Source organism: Chroicocephalus ridibundus, chromosome 1 (assembly GCF_963924245.1).
Source record: "Chroicocephalus ridibundus chromosome 1, bChrRid1.1, whole genome shotgun sequence".
NCBI lineage: Eukaryota > Metazoa > Chordata > Aves > Charadriiformes > Laridae > Chroicocephalus > Chroicocephalus ridibundus.
Window position 1 is genome coordinate 33,190,924 of NC_086284.1, and position 25,903 is coordinate 33,216,826.

The window sequence follows — 25,903 nt, forward strand, 5'->3', positions numbered from 1 at the left end:
CGTCACGGTGGAATTTTAGCTCTTCTCGACGTCATTGGTACAGTTTGACATCTTGGGGGAGGAGTGAGACTAGAAGTTCAGCAAGTGCGGCATGAGCAATTGTGGGTGAGTGTTTCTACCCCTCCCCTGTTGGAGTCTGTTGAAAGTATATTGTATTCCCTCCCAAGTGAAAGCAAATTTCTCTTTATCCTCCTCCTTCAAGGGAACCATAAAGAACACGCCTTTCACATCCAGCGCTGCCATCGGTGGGTGTGCGGCTGCTGGCAAAGTAGCTGTTAAGGTTGCGATGTTTGATATAGCAGCCGTTAGCGGCGTCATATTGGCATTGGCGCCTGTTAAATGCCACCTCCCGTCGGGTTTCCGAACTGGCCAGACAGGTGAGTTATATGGGGGTGTGTTCTGGAGATAATTTGTCTTTTCTCCATATGGGGGTGCGTTCTGGAGGTAACTTGTCTTTTCTCCAAATCAGCTACAACTTCAGAAATTCCATTTTGCACTATTGCGGTGCGTTAGCAATCGTTGAATCAGGGAGCGCAGGGGCTGCGTGAAGCACCCGCACTCCTGGTTTCTGCTGGGGCTGGGGGTGCTGTTTGAGCTGAAGGACCACACACTGCCATTCGTCACGTGCCTGGTTCATCTGTCTAAAATATCAAAACTTAAAATATTTTCATTATGAGCTTCAATTGCAGTGATTAGTCGACGTGCACTTCTCACCTGGCAGCCATAAATTGACCTTGGCAGTTTGGCACACGATACTCGCTCCATTCACACCAGTAATGTTAACTCTTTGCCATCCGGATTGCACACCCAGCCTCTCGGCATCTTGTGTTAGTATTGAAATTTGTGCTTCCGTAAAAACTTCAAATTAAGATGCATGAGTCATCATCACTTATCCGCTGATAAGCCTCCACTTTCCGGACAGGCAGGCCCAGTTGCCTTCCGGACATCACTCATGTTGGTTTTGGCTTCATGCCCTGAAATTCCTCCCTATGAGGGGGGTGAGGGGAGAGGAAAGGTTTGTCTCCCTTTCTGGGGACTGGTGCTGGAGGAGATGAATGTTGTCATCTCCTTCCCGGGGCTTCAGGTTTTATTTTCCAGCTGGTGCACGTCCCAGCCCATTTCAGGGCTGTAATTAGCAGGGCCGCGCATTAATTCTGCCCATGCAGGGAGCTCCTTGTGGGCATTTTGAGCGTTACCACCTAATCCCTCATTGTGTTCCGTGTCTTTCTTGGTCTCATCCTGTTTTGCAACTAGATGGGCTTTAAGAATTGCTGGGGCTCTTCTGATCAGTGGGTTTAATGTTGCGAAATCGAATGTAGCAGATAGTGGAACATTATGGGGAGGCCTCATTTGTGCATGGCTCGTATGCAGGTGGCTTTTGGGATGGCTGTAGAGAGCTCACTTGGAGCTTCCCAACTACGGCAACTGTCACGAGCCCATGCTTCTGAGAAGCTGGGACTCTTCAATCCATGCCTCTGTAAATAATCAGTCATACTGCTTGCCATCGTGCCAGCTACACCAATTTGTCATGGATGGAGTCATGCACTTCACTCATAAGAGAGAAGCAACAATTTACTTTATTGGTACAAACCAGCGAGTTAACACAGTGCCATGGTAAATGGGTCAGTGGTTGAACAAGACTGGATGGCAAGGTACACTTGGTTATTTACTGCATAGAAGCCAGGGTCAGAGAGTCTGTCAGGGAGACCCTCCCGTTGAGTCGTGTGGTTCAGAAAGGACCCCCTTGGTTTCTAAACTCTTCTCAGAGAGGAGTCGAGGTGCGGCTGGATCCACTCCTAGTCCCAGACTTGACCAACAGTTTATGTCTAAAGGATTATATACGTGCAATCAGCTCTTTATATCACTTAGCTAAGATTTCAAAGTTTAGCATGCTATTAATCACTTACAGATTATCTGACACAATAAGGATTCTCTCAACCTCAAGGAGTAACCTTGAGATGTGTCCCTGCTCAAGGGAGATCCTGGCGTGCAGCCTGTTGCCCTGCGGGAGAGCTCAAAGGGCCCTTGGGCTGTTCACTATTTATGAAGCTGATTGCCCTACAGTCATATTTGCGACACCGCCACAGAGGAGAAGGGATACGCTGTTCTGAAAGCGGGGGCTTTGCATGTAAGTGGTGTGTAAATTTAAACTACATGTAATAAAATTCACTTTTTTTTGTACCTGTTCACTAATGAATTTCTTTGGACTTTGAAGAAAATTGCAAGCTTTTTGTATTACACACAGCATATCAGTTGCTTTACTTAAAAAAAAACAAAAACCAAAACGCCCCGAACAACAAAGCCAAAACCAGACTATGTATTACTGAATCCTACTGATTTCACTGTGCTTGACAAATACCTGTGATTTCAATTTCAGAAAACAGCAAATTCATCTGTGGGCACTAATATACACCTCAGTGACTGCAATCTATAATGTGATTATTTTTTTTCACTAAGAATTCCGTATGTGACCATAACCGTTACAGCAGCTATGCATGGACATACACGCCTACTATTTTTATTTCGTGCTTTTGAAGCCCCACCAAATCCAGGGTAGAGCAGAGAAACTGGAAACCTCAGAGTTGAAGTTTAGGTTAACTAAAGTCAGTTTTGGGGTTACGACTTCGCTAAGTTTCACGAAGCCTAGAATTTTGTATTGTTGATAGAGGCCAGGGAGCTTCTGTAGCATGACGTTGAGAGTTCGGGCTAGGATAGTCTGAGAAAATACTTGCAAATGTGTCATAAATGTTTTGAATAAACAACTTGTTTTGGATCGCTAACACTAGACTCAAGGTCAAGCTTGGCAGGGGGTGGATTAGAGGAGTACAGGATTTGTCCTCTAAGCTGCTGTCAGTAATTCGGATTGCTGCTATAGGGAAAAAAAGCACTCACTTGAGTGTTTGTGTTTTTCCAGGACAGTGGATTTGCATCTTTCTTTGTTCCTGAATAAATAAATCCATGCTCCACGTTAATACACTTTTGTTTTAGGCGGGAGTTTTCTAGGCAGGATAGCTGTGAGCAGCACCTGAGGCCTTGGCTCAGGCAGTAAACTGGTTGTGTTTCTGGTCCTGGACAGCCAGCAGGCCAGAACTGTATAAACAAGTAAAAATATTAGTACTTTGTACTATTGGGCACAGCTAGTAGTTCTGAAACTTGTTAGTTCTGTGCTTATTGATCTCCGCCCTCATACAGAACAAGCTCAAGTTATGAATTTTTACTAGTTATGGAGAGAGTACAGCTGTTTTAACAGGATGGTGCTGCAGCCTGTTCGGCTGCAGGATCACGCCGGTCCGGCTGCGCTTGCTGCTGAGAGACAAGGCGCAGTTAAACAACGGCGTGACAGCATCCCCCCCTCCTCATCCACATCCCATGCACCAGCGGGGCTAGCGAGCACGACTAAACATGCAGCTTTCTGAAAAACATTTTATTTTGCTAACTTATCCTTTTGTAGCTAAACAATGCTTTTCTGTATTCAAACAATTTATTTACTTTTTTTTTTTTTTAAGACAAAAGATGTGGAAGTCATATCCTTTCTTAATGGAGAAAGGAAGATACAGTTCATTGTTTGATCCATTTTACATGTTGTTTATAGAGTATGACGCCCAACCGTTTCTGGTCTGCCTTCAAACAATGTTTCACCACTGCCATTACAGCAGAAGGAGTTACACATTAGGCAGTCAACCAAGAATCATTTAATTAAAAAACCCACCAACTCCTGTTTGTAGTTCAGAAGGCTTCTTTGAGTGCAAGTTCTGCTAATTTATCTTCTTTGGAAAGCCAAAGCAGCCACACGATCCTTAGAACATCACCGTCTAGATGCAGACAGTGAAGCAGCTACCGCACACAGAAGAGGGCTCCCACAGTTAAAGTGACTTTAACAAGTGTTCTGTGGCAGCTCATAGTTTCTTAAAACTCTCTTGGTTTTAAAAAAAAAAAAAAAAAAAAAAAAAAGTCTTCATTGGAGGGTTTGGCTGAGCTTTAAAAAAAGCTAAATTTGGTGCATAACCCTCATTGATCCGTGGTTAAAATTTAAAGAAAGGGACAACTTAAAATTATTGCAACAGTGAGGTATAAAACCGGGTAAAATACACGCAGTTCCTGCTTGTGTCCCTATCTTGCAGGGGGGGAGGGAATTACTTAGACACTGACCAGACGTGCGCTATGGTTTCTATCATTAGAAGATCCTAAATATTGACACCGTTACAGACACACTTAAGGGTTAGTCAGACACCGTACTAGATGTACTAGCGGTGTTCTCTTGGGTAGGAAGGATGACTTCTTTTAAGTCCTGCAGTAGCTCAATCTTGTTATCCAGTCTTTTCCTGCTTTCCAGAAGTTCCTGGATTTTCTCCTCTGTTCCTATTAGGAAAAAGAAAGGGATAAAAGCTTTTATTGATAGGTAATGCTTATTAATTTAAAATACATGTTATACAAGCGTTAGCACTGCAGAGGCTATCAATACTTAGTTTAACCTACAATAAAACCTCTGCCTCTCTGAAGCAAAGTCCTCAGCCTGACACCACCGATGGACCGTGTGTTGTACGAACGAGACGAGCTGAAGTATGAGAGTGTCGAAAGAAAACACAAAGCAGCAGAGTTACATACTTTGTCTTCTACATACTAGCATCTCAAAAGTAGCTACATCATAGATTGAATTTAAACCATCACAGCAAACGTAAAAATTATTAGTTTAGTTACTAGCCCCGCGTTACTTGGCACATGAGCTTTAACAGTTCCATTTTCAGAATCCATCTGTATCCTCCAATAAAGATGCATTTTAAATCTTTAAAGAGAACACCTCTGAATTACACACTTAAAGCAAATCTACAAGCCTAATGGATTTTAGCCAACGACAGCAACAAAAAAAGTTAAACGTAAAAAGAGATGGTTTGGACAACTGCATTGAACAGCTAGATTCTCAAAAACATGACTCAAGGGCATTTGATGTTCCTGCTTCTGGCAGAATAGTCATCGCCGGTGTGCTGAGGGCATTCACTACGGTCCTGACCTATTTGCAAAGCCCTGCCTGACCGGGCTTCTGCTTCTCTCTACCGCTTCCATTTTCCTAATTAGGGTTAAAAATTGTTGAACTCGGCGAGAGCTCAGTAACAGGCCTTACTAGAATTCAGCAGCATTGCCGTAAGTGTTACATTGTTAATTGCAACTTGCTAAATGAAGCACTTGCTTTGTTCAGTACCAGAAGACACAGAGGCGTCGGTGACCTCTGAGCAGCAAAGTTAGTGAACAACAAACAAGTTTTCCTCACAGTGTGTGAGAATGTCAGAGTTCAGATTTTAGTAAGAAGCAAAAGGTGTTTTGTACAAACCTGAAAGTATTTTTCTCTTTTTTTTTTTTGGGGGGGGTGGGAGGGGAGAGATTGAAGGAGGTCTCCAGAGTTTTAATGGGTAGAGCAGGAAAAGTAGCTCCAGCCGTTTACCCCTGTTCATTCTGAATTACAGAGCCTGAACCATCCTTAACTGTGATTGCCTTTAAAGAAACAAGCGTGATCCAAGGTTGCGTCACACGAGGAGTTTCGAGCAGAGATGTTTTAGTGCCCTCAGGTGAGGCACTGGTGGAACCCTGTGTCGGAAAACTCTGCCACACCAGTCACTCCTGTTGCCAAGAGAGGAATCTAAATGGAAGAACGGGAGGCTGAAGCGAGGAGCCTGGCTTTCTCAGTCGAGTGAAGGGGAAACAGCAAACTTTAGCAAACATCACCTTTACACAGTGAAACTCAGCATAAGCTAATTAAAACCCCTTTCCCTTTTCACAGGGATAAATTAAAGCAGAAGTTAGGACGAGGCTGCTGTTACGGAGGGAAATGGGAGCGAGGGACTTGCCTGTCTGAGAAACAGTTCGAACCCTGTTGCTTACAACAGCCGAGAGCGGAGTCCAAGCCCCAGAGTGTCCTTCCACAACCGTGCTCCCAAGCGCCCGCTCCTGCCCCTGTTTTCATTTCATTCTGAGCATTCTCAGCTTGATTTTCGAAGCACGTTACAATTGCCATTGGGTCCAGGTCAGTTCTGCTCCTAGCATTTAACGCTCTTAGCCAAGGCGCAACAGCCCGTCTGAACAGCATTCATCAGAACGGAGCAGAGCTGTAACGCCGGCAAGCTGCTGAAGGGAGGCTGCGGAGAAGGAAGGGAAATAACCCGCAGAAACAGGACACGAGTGCACCCTGCAGGAGAGGGATGTTCCTCTGGGGCAGAGACCTTTTGGTCTTTTAAAGCTGTGGAACTGTCACTTGCTTCCCTCTTCAGGTCAGCCAGCCAGATTTGACATACCCTGTTTCTAAAGATTCAGGTACAATTGGCTTTTATTCAATTATTTATATAATGTTGAGAGAAAAGTTCCTTGGAGTTTTCATTTTAAATGGTCGATTTATCAAAATGCTCAGAAGAATGACGTCAATGCCAAAACCCACACCAACTGCTACTGCTCTGACAGCTTTTTTTCCACGTACCTGAATGAATATTTGTCAGTATATTTTCAAACAGTCCACAGTCAAAGAGTGACATCACTGTCTCTTCATACTCTGGGGAAAGAGAAAGTTTCATTTAGTATAATTTAGTAAAGGTTTACAGCACCCTCACGTTAATGCAGAGCCCTACATTAGAAGTAGCACAAAACAGTAATTACTTATTTTATATCATACTGACTGAGATTTTAAGACATCTTCCTTCTCATATAATGTATATTGAGAAAGTAGGATCAGCTATTTATTTTTTTTTTTTTAGTTTTATACAGAAAATAGGAAAGGGGCCCTACCTGTAATTCCCTCTTGGGGTCTGCACCACGTGAACAGTCCGTTTAAAAAATGAGCAATATACTTAAGTCATATTTCATTCCACTGTGCTGGGACTGCACGTGTAACGGCAGGGCTGACCACACCAATGGCTCTTGACAGATCGTGTGACATGTGGGACGGTGCTATCACTGTTCCATGTTGAAAACCAGCCCAGAATTATGCCTCGGTTTCATAACTGAGGCCTCCCATGAAAAAAAATACAGAGTTTGCAGCACCGTTAGGGGGTTCTTACTAGTGAAAGCCTTCGAACCCCTAACGTGACCTAATGGGCTTCACTACTGCTTCTGGCAGCTGCTGTCATCTTACGCACAAGCTGCTCGTGAGGAAAATATAGGCAGGTGGGACATTCCCCTTTCCATGCATGCGCTTCGGCTGCTTTGCATAAATTAGCATTCTTTATCCAAAGGTATTATTCCTAATTAAGGTATTATTATTAATAAAGGTATTATTCAGTGGTTTCCAGCAACAGGACAAGGGGCAACAGGCGCAAGCTGGAACACGGGAAATCCCATCTCAATGTGAGGAGGAACTTCTTTACCCTGAGGGTGGCAGAGCACTGGCACAGGCTGCCCAGAGAGGTGGTGGAGTCTCCAACTCTGGAGACATTCAAAACCCGCCTGGACGCGTTCCTGTGCAACCTGCTCTGGGTGACCCTGCTCTGGCAGGGGGGCTGGGCTAGATATCTCCGAAGGTCTCTTCCAACCCCCACCATTCTGTGATTCTGTAAAGCCAGGAGGACAATAGGAGGGGAAGGTCTGACACTTTCTTTTTTTGCTGTGTTGTGGACAAAGCAACATTAGAGTGGAACCCTCCAAGAACAAAATGCTTCACACAAGCTGATACTTAAACCGATGAAACCCCCAAATACACATTAACAATTGACAAAAAGGTTCTAACTGATCATCCAAAGACTTTAAATGTACATACTCAGGGATTTTTCCCTCAAAAGAGTGTCAATATTAACAGACAGCTGGTCCCTCTGTGAAGCTGTAACAACAACACAGGCTTATGATCCAAATAAAACCTTCTGCTCTCTTCAGGACCCCTCTCTTCTTCAGTGCCTGGGAGAAGAGGTCAGGCTGAACCTACCTATGCTTATGCCAACAGGTAAAAGCTGGCTTCAAAAATTCAAAGTTAGGATGCCTTACTAGGCCACGCTGAGTTGGCCGCTCTTCCCCTTCTGCCGACACAAGTATACCAAAAAAACCTCTGCAGGTGCAGAAATAAGGCAGGACCCAGTTATTTAGCACTACAGAAATATCTCCAGAAAGGTGACCCAGGGCCAAGTGCCTGGCATTCAGATCAGCATTTCTGCTCTGAAAGTGGAGTCCCCCCGTGGGGCTCCATACCTGTTTCTGAAGTGTTGTCATCCATCAGCTTCTCCTGCGCCAGGTGAAGCGTGTCCAGCATTTCTTCAAATATGTCATCCAGAAGCCCGGCTTGCTTGCATTTTCTAAGAAAGTCTATTCGGACTGTTAAAACACAAAACCACACGCTTTTATACAGAAGCAATCCTGACCACAGCTGCACGGGCTCATTTCAGAAATTATAACTTTGGCCTACGTCCCCCTTCCAGTAACAAATACTTATGCAAATCTCTGGCTCCTCCAGCTACCCTCTCAGCCCTTTCCAGTGGGAACAAGAACATGCTGAGGTGAACGTAAGCATTGCGCTGGGTATAAAATTACCTAAGTTCTAGATTTGTCTTCATTCATCAGAAGCAAGTATCTCCACAACTCTAAACACACCATTCCTAAAGCCTCCTGATACCCCGTAGTATAGGAATACAAGTGATTTGTCGAGCTGGTTTTCCTTCCAGTCCTCAGGACCACACCATGGACTGAACAGGCTAAAGGATAGAAAATGGTGCAAGCAGCGAATCGGTATTGGATTTGTTAAGAGAATTAAGGGTACTTTTACTCCAAGTGATCCAGGCATTAAAGTTGTTTATTACAGTCCATTTTATACATCTATTTTGTCAGATCTGGATCGCTAGGGAAATAACTACCTATTTTTTCCTTCATCTCGGAGCAGCAGGTCAGTGACAGGTTTCAGTAAGATCAATTCAATGGTCTGTTCAAAAGGAAAGAGCGATCAGAGAGCTCGCACAAGCCTGCCAGACTTAACCCATTAAAAAAATGTTACTTTTTACTGGAGGCATTTGTGAGAAAAGAAATGTCGTTTCACTTACACTAGATGCCCTACAAGTATTCCACGATTCTTTATAGGCTCCCTGTCCTTTATAGTGGTAGTAAAAATTCAGAAAAAAACATTAGGCAGGCACCTACTATTACTACACCGTGCCCATGTACTAAGCATGGCCATGGGAAGGTGACTAATCCCCACTAAACCCTTCCAAACTTCCAAGTGACAGCATAATCCCGACAAGCAACTGCAGCAGGATTTTTGGGGTAACATGAAAACTGCAGAACTGAAGGACGGGTCCAGTAGTTGATTTCACTGCTGTCATACCATATTTATGTGGTAAAATACTATATTGTGTTAAGCACCCTATACGCACCTAGGGTTCAAAGGGTAAGATAAGCGTGCGGTGGCAGAGGTAACCGTAGCAGTGTTCAGCGAGCCCCATTCCCACCCAGTGAGCTGGAGCTCCTGTTCACGGTGCGCTGAAATCCTCTCTCACCGCTGGGTCACTGCTCAACCAGCCCCAGCTCCTCGCAGCACCTCCTCTGCTAACCCATTCCAAAGCATTCACCTGCCAGAACTGCACCCCTCTCCTTCCAGAGGGGCTCAGCGCAGGGAGACCGAGATGGAGGAGGACTGATTCCCTTTTAAATTTAACTGTATGGATAGGGGAAGGGGGTGGCAAAGCACAGAGATTTGTTTGCTGCATTATTAAGACCTGCACAGTCATTCTGCAAATCAGACTTCTGCTCCCTCACCAAAGCATGGAGTCACCCATCTCAGGAGAATAATAAAGATACATCTGCAGCACGGCTGTTATCAAACATCTCCACGCTCTGAACTTCAGCGTAACAGAGGGCAGTTATGTCCTAGATGTTCTATAAACCGAGTCGCACCTTTATGCCTGTTGTTTTTCCTTTTCAGTATTCGTAAACTGTTTTCTTCTGCTGTCTCTTCTGTGCTCTGCAAGAAAATCAAACCAACATATTTTTACATCAAACTGACATTTACTGCTTTGTTTTCATTCTCTTACCTCTATATTAGCAGAAAGATAAAAAGCAGCCCATATTTCTGTGAATACAGTCAGCTTCTCTGCAGAGCTAATGATATTCCTCTCCAGACATTCCATTTTTAAAGACAGAAGCAAAAATTACTTCAAAGCAAAAGCTCTTTAAGAAAAGCCCAACACCTGGGACACCACCCTCCTTAATTATTGCCTTTGCAAATAGCACAGATGGTAACAAACGCCTACTGCTAACTCCCAGTGCAAATGATGGTTCGTGCCCTAGACCTGGTGTAATACTAGAAACTATTGAGAGGAGAGGGGGAATATTTTTCTTTTCTGTTGGACAGGACACAGTCACTCTCCGTACCACAGTGGTACAAATAATTCTTAAGCTCTGCCACTAAGCTCCACCAGTGTAAAAATGCATTGCTTATCCAATGGTAAGCAATTTATCCCACAATGATAAATCCTGGAGCCCCTCAGCTTCTTATTTGCAGTGTTTGTATTGATTTCCGAGATCACTAGCACTGAAGAGCAGCAGAAACAGCACATTACCATGGGGAACAGGTCAAATAAATCCCAGGTATAATACCAGGAATGTAAGAGTATTTTCAGCTGAGAAATTCTTGGAGACAAATAACCTACCCTTGTGAGAGTACTACATAAAAGCTGCAAAGATCGTCCACGTCGCCTCACGTGACCTCCCTTTAATTTCAAGACCTGGGAAAGACAGAAGGGAAAGGCCTGGGAAAGGCCTAGTACTTCCAAGGAAAAGGAGCCCCCAAAGGGAAGCTCTTTCTGATCATGTCAAGATCCCAGCCACCGAGTCAGCCTAGTTCAGAGGTTCCTATCACCTTTGTGCCACGTTACCCGAGGGCCGCATTGGCTGTGCCTGAAGCAAATGCAAAGTTTTGTTTTGACAGAATGGCAAGATCAAAACAAGGCAGCTGTAAAGGCAAAATTATTGCTTCCGTGAGGAAGTCTCTTTCTGAAAACACCGTCAAAATGCTCTACTAAAGAAGTCCTTTGCTGTAGCAGATGTGAGTTCCTGTTTCAGAGCTACTTAACGTCAGAATTACCACTTGTTCCGTGATGGTGGAAGGTTTCAATGCATGTCTTCTCCTTTTACTAGCTGCACCTAGGAATCAGGAAACAACAAAGTAACAATTGTGTCAACCTCAGACTGACAATTTCACATCAAATTCTCCCTTTTCCCAAAAAACTACAAAAGGGAGGCACTTTGGGCAGCAAGTATGTTTCAGATTCCCCAAATACTTCACATTTCAGTGAAATTCAAGTTATTTCCACAGAAGAAAAGTTATGAGCCTGAACCATTAGGAAGAAATGCAAATCGCTGTAGCGTTAGGATATCACTTTGCCTTTTAAACTCAGTATAAAGCAAATCCCAGTTTTTAACATAAGCATCTTGACTGTGGCAGAGTGAACTTACTCTCCCCAGCAGCACCACTACCTCTAACTCGTAAAAAGTTCAGGAAAATTTAAGAAAGATGAATACGTTTTTTTTCAGCCAATTCTTTTTTATGTTAATACACCCTCAAAACTAAGACTACATACAGAATTATTTTAGGTGTTCCAAAGACATACAAGTGCCATGAGGTTTTTCATCAACATAATAACCTCCTAGAAAGCCTCCAGAAGCAATTTGACTTGCAAGTTTAATATTGTTTATGCTACAAAGTGTTTTTAGTGATGTGGTACAAGATCTCTGCAAAATCACCTGCTTTCACTCTGTTCTTTCTATCAGCATGCGCCAGCCTCTCTCCAACATCACGAAAACAGCTACAGCATCACAAGGAGAGAAGGATAACTCTGCCAAGGAAGACATGGCAGGAGCAGAGAAAGCTACAGAGGACTTCAACCACCCACCAAAACCTGAGGGTTATAAATGCAGTGGGGTTATATGCTCCCTTCCCTTTTAAGTCTACATCCTTTGGGCCGCAACTAGTAAGGTTTTTCCTATGAGAAATCATCCTGTTAAGAGGAATGAGGAATTACTGTTGGTAACGGAAGGCTGTTGAAACAAGTTTGGGTTTTGGGTACTCTTCTTTCCCTACGGTGCTGTAGATTTGCATTTTTCCTGGCTTGAAAGGAAGTCATAGCCTCTCACTTCATCCAAAATAACACTGGGTGGCCTAATTTGGAGCAGTCCAGGAGACACTGATGTAGGCACAGTGTTGCTTGCTGTCTAGCGGGACATCTTTGATCTGTGGTAGGATTTTCTCAGCTCTTCTTGATGTTTGCTTTAGGGATGCCTTATAAAACAAGACGAACGCAGTCCGAAGAGCAGCCCAGCTCTTCCTGCTCCCCATAGCGTTCTCTGCTCTTCTACGTTTGTCAGCCTTTACTCTGGGTACATCCAACATTTCCAGTTAAGCTGAGGTTGGAGCCTGTTTCCAAGTCCAAAGTGCTCTCCCATTCCTGCTGTACAGAGCTGCAAGGAGACCTTGTGGCTCCTAAGGCACTCTGTCTCCTTTCAATCACACAGCAGGGCCCTGACATTTCAGCACAGGAATGTCGTCTGGACCAAGAACAAGGAGATGTTCCTTGACGCCGTTTTCTCCAAGCTACTGGGAAAACAAGCCTGGAGAGGCAGCTCTTTTCTACCAGCTCCTGCTCCCACACAGCCCAGCACAGAGGAACGGCTGAGCTACTTCACCAGGCTGGATCCTGAAAGTCAAAACTCCACCGTGGAGCCACAGCACCTCCATCCCAGCCTGTCTCACTCCCCCCTGCTGTGTGGGCCTGCAAACACACTCAGCACTGATGTCCCCTGCCTGCCTAGATGGGCCAGAGAGAGTACCTGCCAACTCACCAGCAGATACCCCTGGCTATTCGGAGTGCCACACAAGCATCCGAGAGCTACTCGGAGGCAGGAGACATTGGGATGGGGAACCAAGTGCCATTTACCCAACTCTCCCAGCTGCTCCCCACCTCCTGGGGTACAGCCGCTCTCTCAGACAGAGGTGGGAGAAGTTCATTCAGGAGGCAGGGCAGACACTGCCAGCAGAATCCATTTACCCTTCATAAACAGAGGGTCTCCAAATGAAGTGCCTCTGGAAGATCTCCTCTAGGAGAAGACTCTCTGCTCAGGGAACAGGCCATACATTGTACATGCAGCTCTTGAAGACACCAAGACCTTCAACCTCATAAGATTTAAGCCTTGGGGGTGGTCTACAAGGCCTTAATCTCAAGGAAACAAAGCAAACACAGCCCTGTCTAGTACTTGGGCAGGAGACCACCTGGGACACTGGACAGACCCACCAGACTGACAACCATTAGACCACAGAAATCAAATTAATTTTAAAAAGGGAGGGAATGTTAGGCCTCAAAACTATGGATAAGTAAAAAGCAAAACCACTAAGTGAAATAAGAAGCTGCATTTTGTCAGTGAACCACGGCAATATCAGGTGTTAAATGGACTGTACGTCTGGCTAAGAAGCCTCAGACCCTGTGACTAAAAGTTTAAATGATAATCACCTAACCCGCTCCTTGAGTGGCATCAGGGGGAGCCGGACTTTGTCAAGAAAATTAGCCAAAGTTCGCTAGACCTCAGTGGCAGCACACCACTCTTTGCATTAGTGCTCACAGTTCGATTGAGCTTAACTTCAAAGTGAAGGCCATTATAGGACCCACTGTGTTTCGAGCATGACTGTATGCATTAGGTTAACGAAGTCACAGCTTTGGTTGGTTAATTCAGTGGGATTCCTGACAACCTCTGAATCGGCAAGGACCAGGACTGCCAAATTAAGCTGCATTTCTGTAGCAGAGGAAGCAATCCTTAAATAGGGGTTGTATAACCCTTTTGTTACACTTAAAAAGCTCTTTGGGATCCTTCAGAATGAAAGGCCCTATTTAAAAAACTACTTCAGTGAGTACAGAAGATGCAAATGTTAACGTTTTAACATAACTACAGATGAAAATCCTAAGGTTACCACTCCTCTAACAGCCCTCTCTTTGCTAATCAAGTGCAAGCTTGTGCATCACTCGTTAGCGTGGCTGTCATATCTCACATGGATTTTACAAGCTGCTTGGGCCTACCTGCCCGCACAGAGTCAGAATAATTCCATAAAGGATCAGGTCCACAGTGTTTTAGGTCAGTATTGAGGGAGATTCAGGGAATATCAAATATAAACATTTCCTACTTCAAAAAACCTTCTAAATTCTTCTGCATATGCATGGATCTCAACCAAGCCACTCCTGCGAGATTAGAAATCCACCACTCAATTACAAAGGTGGAGTAACATTTATTTTGTTCAAATGAGTTATTGACTGTAGGATGCAAACTTGTAAAACAAATGAAATCAATGAAGCCATTAAAGAAACTCACCACAGTGATTGGTCCTATTGCCTGGGTCATGTTTTGGGCAGAACACTCTAAAATTTAAGTTCAATTTTAAGAAAAAGAGAAAAAGTATTAATAAATATGTAAACAGAGTTATGGTGACTGATTTTTAACAGATATTTTCCCCTCTTTTCATTGAACATAAACTGAAAGACACAAAAAAATTATCAGAATTTTTGTTTAGAGTTACCCACCTAGGAAAGCATCTGCTGCAAAGTCACATACATGCACAAGCTTGTATTTGTACTTTCAGAGCCTCAATGGACTCTAAACACTGAAGCTTTGAATTATCACTTCCATTACCCAGCTCTGTTTGGACTCACATACTGTTCAAATCCTAAGTCAGACACGTTTCATCTGGTGTGGCAATCAAACACTGTGGCAGAGGCACCCTTATTGAAACACCTGATTAAAATGAGATTCATGCTGTCATGATGAAAGACCACAGTAATAGTAATGCTTGACTGTAGCTACTGCCGTTCTGCCCCCTTGCCCTGGACCACTACCTCTTTAGATGTACCTGTTTACCAGTCAGCTGGAACTTATAAGCCCTGCATGACGTGCTGGCACAGCCACATGGCACTGTACCACTATGCACAGTACCAGTGACTTGCTTGGAGATCTCTGTGCCCCCCCCTTTCCGCTGCCCGGTGCTGATGAGGTGGTCCCCAAATCCCAAGGAAGCAGGGCAGCCCCTTTGAAATCCAGTAGCTTACACCTGTTCAATCCATTTGTACCTTAAAGACTTTAGTAATACATGAGATGGGAATATTTTCTCTGGTTCTAGGAGAGCTACGTGAATGCCTTGGAAGAGGCAAAAGGCAACAAATACAGCTGGAAATAATTCTTATCTTCTGGAAACAATAATATGAACCAGCTTCTATAACATGCCTTTCTTACCGAAGGATCCCAAATCACTTTTTAAGCAAAATTGCCTTGTCAAGAGTGTTGTTTAGCTAAATTCTTCATTACAAATATATTTGCCAAGACTAATGCTCACGTGTTTGGAAGCAATCTTTAAGAGGAACTGCATTTACTAGGACATTCTCTAATTATTGTCATTCTTGTATTTTAACAAAATAGAAACACTGACCTTAGAAATGCAGTCTGTTTCCTTGTCAAGACAGCTTTTTTTTTTTGCATTAAATTAATTTTGATGCACAAAACCCCCCAGATTTATGCATGCCTAACAATTCAGTCGGAAAGCTAAGTACTGGAGGCATCTTATTTATTTACACCCCTGAATTTCTAAGATTGCCCTTTGGAGGCTGGTTTTTTTTCTCCCCTCCCTTTAATTCTACTCTTTCCCAGTTAAAAACAACCTTCCTAAGTACAAGATCATCTTATAAAGAACAGATAATACCTTTTACTACTCAGTCCACTTAATGTGGGAGCACTTCCCTTCTATCATTTTTGTAAGATGGCAGTACAAGTTACACTTATTTCCGCACCTCTATTCTTCCTAGCCACTTCCATAGCACTGTATGCCCTCTCTTTTTTGTTCTGCTCTATTTGTTTTCATAATCACTACTCATCATCACAATGATGGCAACTCAGAATTTAAAAACACCATCTGTCTCTTGCGTGACGGAATTTTATCTTTTGACATGCTTTTCAGTATGTTATATTTCACCATGAAGAAGTGTAGGGGGCTGTCAATCCATGTCCACTGTTTTTCAAGTCTTGTTCACCACCTCTCCCATAATTTCAGGCTAGCTCCAAATTTTGTGCTTTATTTGTGCCACTGATGCTGTGCAAAAGTCTTTGGGTTTGAATCCCTGAAACCTGCCTCACCATCTTTCTCCAATTCAGTCCTTTTTCACCTCTTTAACAAAGGTTGCTATAGCCTAGTTTTCTACATTTCTATATAGGCCAAGCAACTAGTCTCACAGAGTGACTTAATGCAAGGCATTTTTAAGGGTCCCTCTTCCAAACCTCCAAAGTCACCAGCTCAGAAAACCACCAAATCAAACTATATATTCAACCACTTCTTTACCAGTTTGTATCTACACTGGTATCAGTCCCATTCGTTTTTCAACATCTTGAGTTCAGCCATCTTCAGCCTGAGGTATCCTTTCTAAAGCCATATGATGAGAGCCACTTATTGTGTGATCATAGAAAGTTTACGTATTCCCAGCTACGCTCTTTCACGAGCTTTGCAGAATTTTGAAGACTTTATAAACACAAACTAAACATCATCTGCTGGGCGTACAGCCTTGCAGAAATGCGTATTTATTTTGGACTGAGAGCCCTACTGAGGCAGCCAGGAGTGCAAATGTTCTGACACAAAGGACTCATCTTCCACTACTAGTAAGGATTGCATTAGTCCACTTCTTCCTGAAACAAGTAGTGATTAGATGGTCTACCAGATTAATCTAAGACTAACACAGCCTGTGATCTCTCTGGCCTTGCACAGAAATGGTTATCAGGGGTTTTATGCACCTCAGACTTTACTATAACTTCAGCACTCCAAAAGGTCCCTAAAGTCCCAATTTCTCAACCCCTTCATCTGCATCCTTCAACCAACTTGTTCCATCTAATGGCAACGCAAGCAGCCCAAGGGCAGCGGACACCAGGACTAGCATGATCAGGACAGAAAATTTACTAAAAGTCTGTTTAATTGCGTTAATGCTAGCAAGGTACTTGAAATGTAGGGCGGCCTTTGGTGGGAATACAGAGCTCTCTACTAGCATACGGAGGGAAAATTACCAGACTTGCCTATTGTGAACAGATCCAGAAGCACTATAGCCCGCTCAGTGCTCAAACCACATTTACTGAAGCTTCTGAACCAACAGAAATTAAGACTTAGAGTCATATTAATAAAAATCTTGGTCCTTGAAGACTAGCTAGATAGCCAGTAAGGACTGACTTCCTCAGTGTTGGCCTAGTGATCTTTCAGGTGCATTGCTGGCTCAGACACCAAATAGATTCCTTCCCACCCCTATTGCTCGTGAATAGAGGATCAAGCATCACTTTAAGAGAGGAAAACAAATTTCCTTTTTAAAAAAACTTCTAAAACCATACAATTTTTAAGTCTGCCTTCCTGACGCCACCACCAAAACCTTGACAATAATTAGAAAATATTTGGTTAAATACCGGTAGACTCCATTTACTTCATCCGTTTCTATTGCTGCATCATCGCAGAGTGCACAGAAGTAGTGATAACTTCTGCGACAGGCTCTTTCCTCGCATCCCACAGTGGCTCCTTTCTTGCGACAGAAGTTGCACACCTAGAAGAGGATGAGGTTTAGCAGGTAAGCATTACAGACAGCTACCGAAAATCCTCCCACACAAGGCAAATACTATCCTCTGTGGGAAAATCAAATCTTTCGTTGAGAGTCGCCTCTGACTCATCAGGCAAGTTCACTCCTGCAAACTCCTACCCTGGTCATTATTTCAGCAACCTTTTTGCTATTTTACCTCTATTTCATATTGATGAATTTGTCAAATGATGCAAAGAGCCATGTGAGGGCACTTAGCAGCTTCCTCCCCTTCCCTAAATGTTCCCCAAATTATTTCAATACCTATTGGTATTAGTGCTTGTATTTCTTGTATTAATGTTTTCTGGGCTAACCTTGTAATGAAGAGAGCTCCACCCAGGATGTAAGGGAGGAGGGCAGCTGAGGACAAAGACAACATGAAAAGCTTCATATAAACAATCTTCCTTCTGCTAAAACTAGAGCGTATTTCCTTTTACACTTATGGATTGCATAATCTTGTTTCAGGCACTGGCTTCGTCCTTTACCAAAATCTCTCAGGAAACTTAGACTAAGGACTTTGTTTCTTAGTCTTTTCTCTTGAGAGGGGGGGCAGGGAGGGAGAAGGCCAGAAAACCCAATGCATTTTAACACTAAATGAACGAAATTTCGCCAAATACAATGTCAAATCAATGTTTCTAACTCTAAATCTGTAATTTCCCTAATCTTAGTAGAAGAGAAGGACCAAGTACTTTTCTGCATTTTTTTCAAGCATGAAACAGGCCAGACAACCTTTAGTACTATGAGACAGGAATAAGTGCAGATTCAGAAAGAAACTCCTTACCAGCCGCTTTCCTCTCTTGAGTTCTTTCAACACTGATGCCACATCAAACCTTATATCCATATTTTCTGGGTTATACTCTTCAGATTCCACGAATCCTGAGGAAAATAACTAAAGACAAAAGAGATGGTATTAAGAATTAATACAGGGACTCAGTCACCAGTGCAGAAAAGAGAGGAAGGGTACATCTTTTCTTCTTGCACTTGCCCTACCTAAGAAGGCTGATTTTTCTCTGTGGTTCAAGAGGTTTCACCTACATCAAACAAGGAGCTGTGCTTAAACCTTTTCCCAATCAAAAGAAGTTCCTCTGCCTATACAGGAGATTTCACATGACCTGAAGCTGAACTAAGAAAAGATAACAAGGTAATAAAGCGAACTTAGTAAGAAGTGTGAATGAAGAAAGTCTGGAAGTCCAGGCTGCCCAGAGTGAGGAGGAGAAGCTCTTCAGCTGACAGACCTCCACACCTTGAACATCTTGTTACCTGCCCAATTGTTCAGCCTTACAGCGGGACGCAACATTCCTCTGTAATAAAATTTCCATACAGCCCAATGCTGACAACAGTTGACCGCATGAGAAACACAGGAACACCATACAAAGCCTGAGAGAAACCCACAAAAAATGTACACGTGCGTATTCGGGCCACTTTAATTCCCATAGAAGTGCTGAGCCATCACAATAAGTGAGGAAGGGGAAGTTCTTAGCAACTTTTTTCTAATCATTATATACAGCTAATTTCAAACAAAAGTAAGCTACCCTTATGTTAACTGTCAGGCACAGTCTGTCTGCTCACAAGGTGACAGCTAACTGCAAAAAACCCAAACAGCACAGAGAAATTAGTAAAGTTATTGGGGGAGGAGGGGAAGAAAAAGAGAGTTTCAATATTGAAGCAACATTACAGCCCTGTTTCAAACAAAACATCAAATTAACACTGTAAAATAGATATCAGATGTTTCTAAAACATTTCTGCTAAAAAAAAAATAAATAAAGTAGTAGAAGAACAAAAGATGTAAACATAAAACCTGCGAGAGAAAGCAGGCTGCAACAGTGAAAGTCAGAAAGCTGTTCTAGCAGATGGACGTCCCGCACTAAGCAACCCTCACTGAAGGGAGAATATGGCATCTGTAATTGATTCTGCACACCAAGAACCAGCTAAAGGGGAGGCATTCTGACCGCAAGAAGAGTACATATATTCTAGGATCACAGCATGCTTAGAGCTTCACAGATATTTTCATATAATCAACTTCTGATATTTTTATTCCATATTTTATGTAAAGCACAGACTGGGCAGTTTTTCACCTTGATATATCAAGTGATGTGACTATTTTCCTGCAAATGTTTAAGCACACAACTTTCTGTGGTCTGAGAAGCCTCATTCAATTTGGTGTCTCAAGAAGACCTATTCCTACGGCTAGACTGTATGTGTGTCTAGAACTATTGATCAGGAGCAGACACGCGTAAAAGCATCACAAAGCAACATGTCCAGCTGTGCAGCCGTGTCCTCCCCCTCTCCAAAATTCTAGCCAAGCCCTGTTGCTTTTCATAGCTTTTCAGTTTAATATAAGGTTGAGGGCTTGGCTAACCAACCTTTTAATTCAGACACCATTCTAGAGTCAAAAATAGACAAGTCCTGGAAGCTTCCCCTTTAGCCCCTCTTCTTCATTTCTCTTAGGTACTGACCAACTAGAAGCCACTCACCAGACAATGCTGATGAGCTGCAATATTTCGCTCTTTGGCAATATACATTACAGAAACAGCCTCCCCTTCTGGACAAAACGCACATGTTCTTCTCACCATCTTCGCCATTATTTGGAAAACACCTAGAGCAGGAAAACTGGGACAAAACACAAAGCAATTGATGGAACTATCATACACCAAGCAGAATGAACAGAGGAAAGCAGACGTTCCTAGCACTTGCCCTCTACCTGCTCCTTCACCTACACCCCCTGAACCTTGGTGCTTTGCTCCTCCAGATACAACTACTAGTAGAACAGGCAAAGCCCTCTCTTGGGACCGCAGTGGGATGGAAACCAGCTCCCAGGATCTCCAGGTATCAGAGTGGGAGGAAAACTGGTTTATTTCCTGTTGGAAAGTCACTAAGAAGTCATGGGGGGTGATACAAGAGCTTCCAAGCTTGCTTGGCAATGTCCACTCCAACAGCAGGCCCAAGAGTGGGCTGGCAAGACATGGCCTAGTTGTGAAACCCCTTTTATTTGGAGGTCAATCATTCATAGCAGTGCTTTCCTTAGGCTAGCTCTGCCACATGTGGGTCTGCAAGTCAACTGAGGAAAGAAAAATAGCTTCCCCAACCTTCTCCAGTGCCTTCCAGGAGGTCACAGGAGGAACACTAATTTCTTACTGTAAAAAGAACGTAGCAAAGAAGCATGGAGAGGCTTGCAAGTAAAAGGGGGCAGAAGACAGAGTCAGAAATGAGAGATTTGAACATTTTCTCTCAGTGAGGTAGACGGGTAACATGAGCAAGATATTTTTCGCTACACTCTGGGATTTGCCCCATGGACATCTGTCCTCTTTTTCTGGCCATATCCATTCAAGTCTTAATTATTCTTCTTCACAGTCTCTCTTTTCCCCCCAGCAGCTGCAAGATTTTAAGGCCAGCTACTTATTTCACAAAACAGTCTAAATGCTTCTGGAAAAGCTTTTACCCGCATCCCCCACCAGTAGTTTAGAGCATCACGCCACACACTATTAGCAAAAGTTTTACTTTGTCTGTGGTTTTTGTGCAAGTCCACCGCAGAAATCTTCAACAACTTCGCACTCCTACTAGGTGTGATACTCCAAACTGCCCTTTGCTGGAGATGTCACCTCTGACAGCACAAACTCCTGTAGGATACAGGTAAGAAAAGTCTGATTTTACTTTCAAGAAATAAGAATATTTGAAGTGAAATTATTCTAGTGAGAAAGGGGCAGTAAGGTCCAAGTACAAAACAAGCAGGAAATCTCACAGCCCAGCAAATCTCGCACACCTTTCTGTGGCTTTCAACAGACAACCTTTGTTTTCATTAGTTCCCATCTCCCTTCCATAAAGTGGAGGCGGTAGTCTCAAGTAAGAACACCAGAGTAGAAGGGGATTTAAAATTTTTTTTTCCCCCCTCTGGCTCTGCCACTGAGAATTTACTTAATCACAGCAAGTCACTCCACCTCCATGCACATCTGGGTTTTTTCCCCCCGTCCTTCTCTCTCTTGCAAGCAAGGTAGGGTAGGGACTGATTTCCAGTATCCATCTATGCAGCGACCATCATGTCAGTCTCAGAACTCAAGCATTAAACAAATACTATAGAAACAAATAGAAATGTATAGAAATAGTAATATTATAAATACAAGAGAAAACAAAGACGTAAAGAAATTAAAAAGCAGAACAAGCTAGAGTTTGAATGGTCTAGAACTCAGGAAAACTAATTCTAATTAGCAAGCTAATACCTGGAATCGATGCAGATACATAGGCCCTGCTCAGGCCCAGTCAGAGGATCCAGCTCCGAGGGCTCTGAGAATTTCGTGAGGAAGAGGCTAAAGGTGGAGTCTAGAGTCCCTGGTGTTCTTACAGGCTCAGGAAAAATCCTGGTGCTGCAGGAGAACAAAGGACACTCAGTCAAGGTCAGCCTTGGGGTTACTCCAGTGCCTTTGCAGGAATCCTGAAGCAGGGGAAGGACAGCTCTTGGCCATTCCCCACCGCAGAAAAAGCCAACCTGCACCCACTGCCTTGTTTAGCTTAGTTTGGTCCTATGTTCTTCTCTAGCTTTCTGCTACAGACTACTGCCAGGAAGAGGGTACTGAGCTAACCAGGGCAACGGATCTGGCTGGCTGCTCTCAAGTGGGAAGGGAAAGTCTAAGGGCACGGTTCCAGTTCCATAGTTTAACTACATTTTACCTAAACAACCCCTTGCTTTTGCAGGTCTTAAGCCTGCTGCTCGTGGATTCCATTTGACACCCAAGGATCTGTCTGAAAAGGCAAGAAATCATTATTCCTTACTCAGCTCCACCCATGACAGCACAGACTGTTATTCTTTCTCCTACTGTCTCTTTTTCAAGTTGAAGAAACTGAAACTATTTAGTTGTTCCTTGTCAGAAGCTGCTCCACATCTTTGACCATGCCTGTCACTTCTCAATCTCTTCTCTTCTCCTGCTATGTTCCAAGAGGAGCAAATGACCTTCCATAGGGTGGGCTACCATTTTGTCATGGTTTAACCCTAACTGGCAACCAGGACCACACAGCTGCTCGCTCATTCTCCCCTCAGTGGCATGGGGGAGAGTATCAGAAGAGTAAAAGCGAGAAAACTCATGGGTTGAGATAAAGACAGTTTAGTAAGTAATCCAAAAGCTGTGCATGCAAGCAAAACAAACCAAGGAATTCATTCACTGCTTCCCATCAACAGGCAGGTGTTCAGCCATCTCCAGGAAAGCAGGGCTTCATCATGCGTAACTGTTACTTGGGAAGACAAATGCCGTAACTCTGAACATCCCTCCCTTCCTTCATCTTTCCCCAGCTTTTATTGCTGAGCATGATGTCATATGGTATGGAATATTCCTTTGGTCAGTTGGGGTCAGCTGTCTCAGCTGTGTCCCCTCCCAACTTTTTGTGCACGCCCAGCCGACTCGCTGGCGGGGTGGCGTGAGGAGCAGAAAAGGCCTTGAGTGCCACGCAACAACCAAAAACATCAGTGTGCATCCCAAACACAAAACACAGCACCATACCAGCCACCAGTAAGAAAGTCTACTCTAGCCCAGCCCGAACAAGCACACATTTACAACACAAATTCACAATGGTGCTCTGTATTTCTCTTCTTTTCTTAGTAATTCTTAATATTTCAGCCACATTTTAGCCTGCTTCTGAGCACGGAGATGACACTTTCGTAGAACTATGTATTGTAGTCCCCCAGATCTCTTTCCTAAGCGGTATCAAATTGTACGGAGGGCGCCAGCATTATGATTGTTGTTCTCACACATGCATCATTTTCCACTTATCAATGCTGGATTTTCACTTGCTATTTTATAATCAAATCACTTGCTATTTTATAATCAAATCACTTGCTGTCACAAAGTCCTTCTGCAACTCTTCACAGACAGCTTTCACTTTCACTGCCACAGAAGCAGACTGCAGAACCTATGGTGACTAAAATCATCTATCAGAGCTGGAAGCCCTTCCACTGCCCTCCAGTAATGACAGAGCAAACGAAGCTGCAAAATAGAGAAGACAGAGGAGAAACAGCTGAGGGAAAGAAATAGTCACGTGCCTCTGGCTGCTTCTCTGATACCTGTGCCGTTTCCTACAGGCAGCGTTGGTGTTTCGTTTTTTTTGCAACAGCGACAAAATGGAAGAAACCAAGAAATGAAACAGAAAGTAAAAAGGGATGAGAATATTGCTGGCAAGTGCATAGGGATTGTGCCACTTCCAAATACACCTTATTGAAACATTACCAGTTTCACTAAGTAGTATTTCCTCTCCAGAACCAATTCTGAAAGTATCCTGGCATGTAAATACACACTTTTTACACAGGAGGAAACTAAGGCACAGAATGTCACTCGCCATATCTACAGGGTAGCCAGGAAAAGAACCCAAGTCCCCTGACTTCCAGCGCACTACAGAAACCCAGTGCCCTAGCTCCTGCTCTGCTCTCCTCCAAATAGGATTTGATCTATTGAAGTAGGGAGAAAGAAGGAAATTACACACCAGTTACCCCACACTCACTGTGTTCTCCATTTGCACTTTGTGGGGAAAGAAACACTGTTGGTCATGACCTACACAATCACCCTCTCCATTCTCCCCCAAGTCATTAGCAGCACAAACACACCCAGCCTTTGCAAGGTTTTCAGAACAAAGAAATCTATCTTTCTGATTAGTTTTCACTTGCTACAGGAGAAATATTTTTAAGAATATAAAAACATATTTTCTTTAGAAAGGTATATGTTAACATATCTGATCCAAGCGATGAGGGTGACTGGAGGGTTCCTCATTAGATCTAAGCTCTCACCTATTCTCAAGATCACAAAATCAGAGAATGGTTTGGACTGCAAAGCACCTTTGAAGATCATCTCATTCCAAACGCCCTGCCCTGGGAAAGGGACATCTTTAACTAGACCAGGTTGCTCGAAGTCCCATCCAACCTGGCCTTGAACACTTCCAGGGATGGGGCACCCACAACTTCTTTGGGCAACCCGTGCCAGGGTGTCACCACCCTTAATGTAAAAAATACCTTCCTTACATCCAACCTAAACCTACCCTCTCTCAGTTTAAAACTGTTGCCCCTTCTCCTGTCGCTAAAGGCCTCAGTAAAAAGTCCCTCTCCATCTTTCTGACAGGCCCCCTTTGTATATTGACAGGCCGCTATAAGGTCTCCCTGGAGCCTTCTCTTCTCCAGGCTGAACAACTCCAACTCTCCCAGCCTGTCCTCATAGGAGAGGTGACCCATTCCTCTGATCATTTTTGTGACACTCCTCTGGGACATGTCTGGTCCATGTCCATCTTTGAGGCCTAGTGGGGCGAGGTGCCACCTGACTGGGCCTGCCTCGGCCCTGAGCCTCCCGGGGCGGCTCTACTCAGGGCCGAGGCAGGCCCGATGGCGGGGGGTGCCTCCAGGGCAACGGCCGCCACCGCCGCTGAGGGAAATCCGGTGTCGCCCCTCACAGCCCTGCTCCCCCCCGGGCTCCAGCCGGGCGCATTCATTGTGACTCCGGGGCGGGGGGGGGGGGGATGAGGGGGGGGTGACGGGGGGAGGAAGACAACTGAAGTTTCTCGAACACCGGCTAGGCCTAGTTCCCTCCCGCCCATCCGCGCTTCGGCAGCGACACTTACCGCGGGCCGGCGGCAACCATCCACCCCGGTCCTCACAGCCCGGCCCGCTACAGCCACCACTTCCGCGATCGGTCGCCACCTCCTCCACCCCAGCCACTCTCCCGCGCGGAAGTGGGCGTGCCCAGCCGCCGCACCGAGCATGCTCAGTGGGCGCCCACCCGTCCGGCCTCCGCGTGCTGCACTCCCCCCGCGCCGCTGATTGGCTGCGGCTCCGGCGTAAAGGGTGGGAGGGGGAACGGAGGCGCTGTTGGGTGTGCCGGGGTCGGGGAAGTCGAGTTCGATACCCGCGCCCGGCACTCCCGGTGGCCACCGTCGGGCGGCCATTTCCCAAAGGATTTTCCCACTGGGAAGGGGATATCTTGCATCCTCCCATCGCCCCCCATTCATTTTTGGACGTCCCTTAGTCAGGGCAGGGGGATGACGGGTGAGGGGCCCAATGTGATGGGGAGGTCGCCCTGGGTGCCCAATGTGGGGCTGGCAGGGTTACATCTGACCAAGCTGCTGATTTGAGAGATGAACCGGAAAGGCCGGGACAAGGCCGTGTATCTCCTGCAGCCATCAGGCCCTCGTTCGATCGGTCCCTCGGCCATGGAGGAGGAGGCAGCTGCGGTGCCTTTCCTTCGTACCCAGCCATCATGGTGCTCATCCAGCACATGAAGGACCAGGCCATCCCAGTGCTGGTGGTCAGTGCTTTCCTTGGTCAGGAGGTCAAAGACAGGCTCGTCCTCAGACAACCA

The 25,903-nt window shown here is 44.6% G+C and overlaps 1 protein-coding gene across 5 annotated transcripts; it reads right to left on the reverse strand.

Moving 5' to 3' along the window:
* Positions 1 to 2,073: 2,073 nt before the first annotated feature.
* PHF11 (PHD finger protein 11) lies at positions 2,074 to 25,560 on the reverse strand. Of its 5 annotated transcripts, XM_063334098.1 has the most exons (12): positions 25,167 to 25,304; positions 21,797 to 21,940; positions 21,081 to 21,199; positions 20,057 to 20,192; positions 18,364 to 18,471; positions 17,419 to 17,552; positions 14,308 to 14,354; positions 11,039 to 11,097; positions 9,850 to 9,916; positions 8,158 to 8,280; positions 6,464 to 6,535; positions 2,074 to 4,359 (listed from the first exon to the last, which is right to left on the reverse strand). In XM_063334098.1, the coding sequence occupies exons 4-12, from the start codon at positions 20,162 to 20,164 to the stop codon at positions 4,220 to 4,222; spliced, it is 858 nt and encodes a 285-aa protein (XP_063190168.1). In that variant the 5' UTR covers positions 20,165 to 20,192; positions 21,081 to 21,199; positions 21,797 to 21,940; positions 25,167 to 25,304; the 3' UTR covers positions 2,074 to 4,219. The 5 variants fall into 5 exon arrangements, 4 of the variants coding, with proteins under 4 accessions (XP_063190168.1, XP_063190189.1, XP_063190177.1 ...); XM_063334119.1 differs by lacking the exon at positions 20,057 to 20,192; XM_063334107.1 differs by lacking the exon at positions 21,797 to 21,940 and having other exon boundaries at positions 25,167 to 25,251.
* Between the last annotated feature and the right edge of the window lie 343 nt (positions 25,561 to 25,903).